Source organism: Bubalus kerabau, chromosome 17 (assembly GCF_029407905.1).
Source record: "Bubalus kerabau isolate K-KA32 ecotype Philippines breed swamp buffalo chromosome 17, PCC_UOA_SB_1v2, whole genome shotgun sequence".
Lineage (NCBI taxonomy): Eukaryota > Metazoa > Chordata > Mammalia > Artiodactyla > Bovidae > Bubalus > Bubalus kerabau.
Window position 1 is genome coordinate 39,141,043 of NC_073640.1, and position 6,000 is coordinate 39,147,042.

Sequence of the window (6,000 nt, forward strand, 5' to 3'; positions counted from 1 at the left end):
CAGTCCAGTGGTCAAGACTGGGTGCATTTACTGCCGTGGGCCCAGGTTCAATCCCTGGTCAAGGAACTAAGATCCAGGAAGCCAGGGGCCCCCAAACTCCAGGATCAAATGCCTGATGATCTGATGAGGTGCAGCTGATCATAATAATAGAAATAAAGTGCACAATAAATGTAATGCACTTGAAGCATCCTGAAACCATCCCCCACCTCCATCTGTGGAAGATTTGTCTTCCACAAAGAAGAAAGTAGCGGTAAAACTGGTGCCAAAAAGGATGGGGACTGCCGCCATAAGCCATAGGGTACAGCCAAAAACAAACAAACAAACAAACATCTACTGGGAGATCCCCATCCCACAAAGGAGGATTTCCATAAGGACCAGTACATCAATATGGGAAGACTAACAGTAAAATGATAGAGAATTACAGGTGGGGGAATGAAGTCAGAATACCAGTAGGAGGAAGTGGTTTTAGGCTGAGAGCAGGAAGGTGAGAGCCATGTGTATGCATGGAGAGTGTTCCAGGTGAGAAAAGAGCCAGGATGAAGGTTCTGAAGTGGGAGACTGCTGGGTATATTCGAGGAGCCCTGAGGAGGCCAATGTTTCTAGACCTGGGCAGAGAGGGAGTGTTGGAGACAGGTCGGGGCCAGTCCTGTAGCCTTGATGAGGAGGTGAGGGTTTTCCTAGGTGCACAGGGGCCACTGAAGTGTGTAAAGCTCTGGCTACTGAGTGGAGGGATCAAAAATTACATGGGACTTCAAGAGCTTGGGGGTGAATATTCACACTCCCCAACTCTTGCAGTCCTGCTGCTGGTGCTCCTGTTCTTGGTGAGAAAGAAACGGAAGATCAAGGAGCCCCTTCTCCTCCCAGAAGATGACACCCGTGACAACGTCTTCTACTACGGCGAAGAGGGGGGTGGCGAGGAGGACCAGGTAGGGCATGGGGGGCCCTCCTGGGGTCGGGAGGCGGTGCCCCCATGGCCACTGGCAGGGATAGTTGGGTCAACCAACTGACCATGTTAGCTGTGTCGCCCAGACCCTGGCCTGAAGCGTCAGTCTTCTGAGAGGGTGCCTCGTCCACTGCTCCAGTCTCTGGCCCCAGCCAGCCCAACCTTGAGCCTGTGCTTAATCTGAGAGGAGGGGGTATGGAATCTAGGGCTTTCAGAGATCTCTGACATTGTCTTCTAAGACCTACTCTTGAACCAAAACATCCAAGTGGCACAGAAGTGGGATGAGATGTAAATGAGGGGAGTGGGAGGGTTCTTCTCCATCTCATGTCCTCCTTCACTTTCCTGAAGGACTATGACATCACCCAGCTCCACCGGGGTTTGGAGGCCCGGCCTGAGGTGGTTCTCCGCAACGATGTGGCACCATCCTTCATCCCCACACCCATGTACCGTCCTCGGCCAGCCAACCCAGATGAAATCGGCAACTTCATCATTGAGGTGAGGCATGGGGTCCCAGCCTAGGGCAGTCCTTCGTTCAAGCACCAGCAGGTTGAGAGAAAGAGCACAGGCTTGGAGTCTTGGCTGTGGGTTCAAATCCTGGGTCTGTCACCAACAAGCTAGCTGTGTGACCTCTGGCATATATAGCAACTTCTGGGCCTCCTGTTTCCTCCTCCATTAAACCCAAAGTTTCGAAGTGGTTAAAGAATAGGTCAGGAATTCTTTCTTTTAATTTGTTGATGTTTATCATCTTCCCTGGTGACTCACATGGTAAAGAATCTGCCTGCATTGCTAGAGACCTGAGTTCGATTCTTGGAGTGGGAAGATCCTCTGGTGGAGGAAATGGCAACCCACTCCAGTATTCTTGCCTGGAGGGTTCCATGAACAGAGGAACCTAGCGGGCTACAGTCCATGGAGTCACAAAGAGTCAGACATGACTGAGTGACTAACACTTTCACTTTCATTTATCATTGAACAAAAGTAAGAGAGGACTGGGTCTGGCACAGATGAACAATTTGATCAATAAAAACCAATGAGGAAGAGCAGGCTCTGTTGCAGTCTAGATGAATTCGGAGTCAAGGCTCTTGACTTTTCCAGGTTATCTCTGGTTTGACAGGATTTTTGATTAGGAATTATTTCTTTATTCAACACATATAGTGGTTGTTAGGAGAAAACTCGGGAGCTGAACTCCTTGGGTTTGAATTTGTAAAGATCTCAGGTGATTCCAGTGTGGAGCAAAGTTGGGGGCCTCTGGGATAGGTTGGTTTAAGGACTGGATGAGTAAGGACCGAGCAGTGCTGGCTCAGGGAATCTCCTGGGGAACTTCAAACACTGAAGCCTCTGACCACCCCCCAACCCCACCCACCCCATCCCCTGGACTGTGATTTAATTGATCTGCATATGGGCTAGACTTCAGAATATTTTTTTTAAAGATTCCCAGGTAATTCCCCTTGGCTGTTTTACATGTGGTAATGTAAGTTTCCATGTTACTCTCTCCGGAAACTCAAACAGGGGCTCTGTATCAACCTAGAGGGGTGGGATGGGATGGGGAGGGAGAGGGGAGGGAGGGGATATATGTATACCTATGGCTGATTCATGTTGAGCTTTGACAGAAAACAACAAAATTCTGTAAAGCAATTATCCTTCAATTAAAAAATAAATTAATTAAAAAAAAGATTCCCAGGTAATTTAAGTTTGGGAACCACTGGCCTGGCACCTATCCTGTAATTAGGTAATGACAGCTCTTGCTGCTAAGTGTCCCCCATATTCTCAATTCTGGGCACATACTTGATTTATCTAAGGAATTTTTTAAAATATCAGTGCCTTGGACCCAGATTTTTTTTTTTTTTTTTTTTTAGGCTCTGATTTTTTTTTTTTTGGCCATGCTCCACAGCATGCAGGATCTTAGTTCCCCAACCAGGAATGGAACCTGTGCACCCTGAAGTGGAATAGCAGAGTCCTAGCCACTGGATCACCAGGGAATTCATAAGCTCTGATGTTTCTTTAGTTCCCCAAGAAATAAAAGATACAAGAAATAAAGATAAAAGAAATAAAATATACATAGGAGATAATGATGTGAGGCTAGCATAGGCTGGTACCATGAAAGTAGTCAGTAAAAGGAGGTTTTTAATAAGAGGGAGGGAAGGAGGAGAGAGCAAAAGAGGAAGGAGGGAAGAACAGATGGATCTGGGAGGTTGGAGAAAGCAGCAGTAGGCACAGGGCTCAGTGGGTGGTCAGGATACCTTACTTTGGCCTGAACTCTGCTTACCTTTCTTGCTTTCTCGAACTAGTGAGACTCCATTCTTTAGCCTTAAGCACATTTGAGAATCCTGTACAGAAACAAAGGCGTCTGGGGAATGTTGCTCAGGGCATCTTTGCCTTGGAGCCAAAGGCCAGGAGATCTTCTCTCTGGTTGAGTGAAGACAGTTTTCAGAATATTTGTGTTGGATAGTTTGCAAATAACTGTCTCGTTTAATGCCTCGCCATGTCAGCTCTGCAAAGGAGGAATTCTGTTATGGTCCCCTGTAACTCTAATATGCACTTTTATATTTATATACATTCATTTCTTCCTCTGAAACTATATGAAGTCTCCCCATTTTTGAGATGGGGGGCTTCCAAGGTGGCACTGCAGGAGACATAAAGAGACGTGAGTTCGATCCCTGAGTCGGGAAGATCCCCTGGAGGAGGGCATATGGCACTCCACTCCAGTATTCTTGCCTGGAGAATCCCATAGACAGAGGAGCCTGGCAGCCTATAGTCCATGGGGTTGCAAAGAATCAGACACAACTGAAGCGACTTAGCATGCATTTTTGAGATGAGGGAAACAAAGGCATGGAGACTTTAAGAGGCTTGCCCAGGTCTACATACTCGTGTGTGAAGTCTGACTTCAGAGTCCCCACCCTGATCCTCTGGCCTGTGGTGCTGAGCACTTGCTCTCAGCTGGGCCCTGTGCTAAGGATTTATGTGCATTTCGTGTTCAACCTTCAAAACCTTAAGGGAGGGGAGACAGGGCTTCACAGATGAGGAAACGCAGGCTCAGCCAGATGAGTTCACTTTCCTGAGCTCTCTCAGCTGCCCAGTGTCTGGTCCCGCAGTGCCTAACACCCTGCTCTCCATCCCCCAGAACCTGAAGGCGGCCAACACAGACCCCACGGCCCCGCCCTACGACTCCCTGTTGGTGTTCGACTATGAGGGCAGTGGCTCCGATGCCGCCTCTCTGAGCTCGCTCACCTCCTCAACCTCTGACCAGGACCAAGACTACAACTATCTGAATGAGTGGGGCAGCCGCTTCAAGAAGCTGGCGGACATGTATGGCGGGGGCCAGGACGACTAGGACTCCCTAAACGCCGGGCTGCAGCAGCATCTCCAAGGGGTCACTATCCCCACGTTGGCCAAGGACTTTGCAGCTTGTTGAGAATTGGCCTTAGCAACTTGGAGGGAAGAGGCCTCGAAGCTGACCTCAAAGGGGCAGGTCTCTATGCCTTTCAGAACGGAGGAACGTGGGCAGTTTGATTTCAACAGTGAGCACCTCTTAGCCTAGGCCAGGGCTGCACAATTTCTGGGAGTCTCCTCGCTACCATAAAATGCTCAGCGCTGGGTCCTGGGTCTTGACTGACTCTGACTCTCCCATGATGGCTTTCGCTCTGGAATGGACCCTTCTCCTTAGTAAGAGGCCTCTTAAAACAATCTACGTTGTTTTTTTTTAATGCTGTTTTCAAAAAGTGAGAGGCAGGTCCTCAACCACCCCCTGGAGCGCTCCAGAAGCCCAGGCGTGCCCTCACGCATTTCTCTGTGGTCTCTTGGCCCCCAGGCCTCCTGTTTGATTGGATAACTGCATTTTTATACTGAGCGTGTCTAGGTGGTCCTTTATTTTTTATTTTCCCTATCGAGTGCTGTAGATGAAGAGTGATGACAATCCTGTAAATGTACTAGAACTTTTTTATTAAAGGAACTTTTTCCCAGAGGTGGCAGGGGAGTGAAGTTTTGGGTTTTTTTTTTTAATAGTTTTGTTGACATATAATTCACATATCATATTCACTCATGTAAAGTGTACAATTCAGTGGTTTTCTAGAACTTGCAGAGTTGTGTGGAGTTGTGCTTTTATCCCTGTGGGCTTCACCCCAGCTTCCTCCTGATAGTGGAAGCTCAGGATTTGTTTACAGACCTGGGAGGAGGCAGACGTCAGCTCGCCGACCTACGGATGAGAGCTGCTGTCCCTGTGTGAGAACTAGTAACTTCCTTACTCCTGACCCAGCTGCACCACAACCGCAGTGCTGGGAGGTTTCCTCTTTTCTGGACCAGCAGTATGCGGAGATTTCCTCTTTTCTGGACCAGCAGTATGGGGAGATTTCCTCTTTTCTGGACCAGCAGTATGCGGAGATTTCCTCTTTTCTGGACCAGCAGTATGGGGAGATTTCCTCTTTGTGCTGTGGGCTCTATGTCGAAAGGCAGGATGTTTGCAGGGTGGCAGGGGTGGAGGAGGGTGGGGTCCAGCTCTGCTACTTCCTAGCAAGTTGCTTAACCTCTACCTGCCTCAGGTTTTTCATTTGTAAAATTGGGAGTTTCCATGGAGATGAAGTGAGTTCATATCCAGCACATAGCAGGTGCTATGCGTGTTCATTGATAACAGCCACCGTTTAGTCAATACTTTTTAGATCCAGACAGCACTTAACTTCCAATTATTTCCTTTCAACAAATCCTCACAATCACCCGCTGAGGGACTCTTCCTCATTTTAAGAATGGCCTCATTTTATTTTTTTGTTAAATGACACCTGTTTGTCACCAGAATCAAGCCAGAAAATTAGAGAACTCACCCAGGATGTCAATGAAATTAGAACATTTCTGGCAACAACAGGGCACAGATGGCAGGAATAAGGATGAAGAGGCAGCAGGAATTCCACGTGTGCCCTTGTTAAAGCAAAGTTTTAAATTTATCTTTACAATGAACTAGAAGAAAAGAATCTGAAGTGCAGCCGCGAAGATCACTGAAGTGGAAATAGATGTCTCCTTCCTGCGAGAGAATGACTGATTCTGTAAAGAAATGGTACTCCAGGGGGCCGTCC

General features: G+C 47.9%; 1 protein-coding gene across 1 annotated transcript in view; it reads left to right on the forward strand.

Moving 5' to 3' along the window:
* CDH3 (cadherin 3) overlaps positions 1-4,901 on the forward strand; it is a 45,292-nt gene extending 40,391 nt beyond the window's left edge. The window contains exons 14-16 of the mRNA XM_055551719.1: positions 796-926; positions 1,292-1,438; positions 4,062-4,901. Of these exons, the coding sequence (XP_055407694.1) occupies positions 796-926; positions 1,292-1,438; positions 4,062-4,271 (488 nt within the window). The 3' untranslated portion in view covers positions 4,272-4,901. The remainder of the gene's footprint in view (positions 1-795; positions 927-1,291; positions 1,439-4,061) is intronic.
* The last annotated feature ends 1,099 nt before the right edge of the window (positions 4,902-6,000 follow it).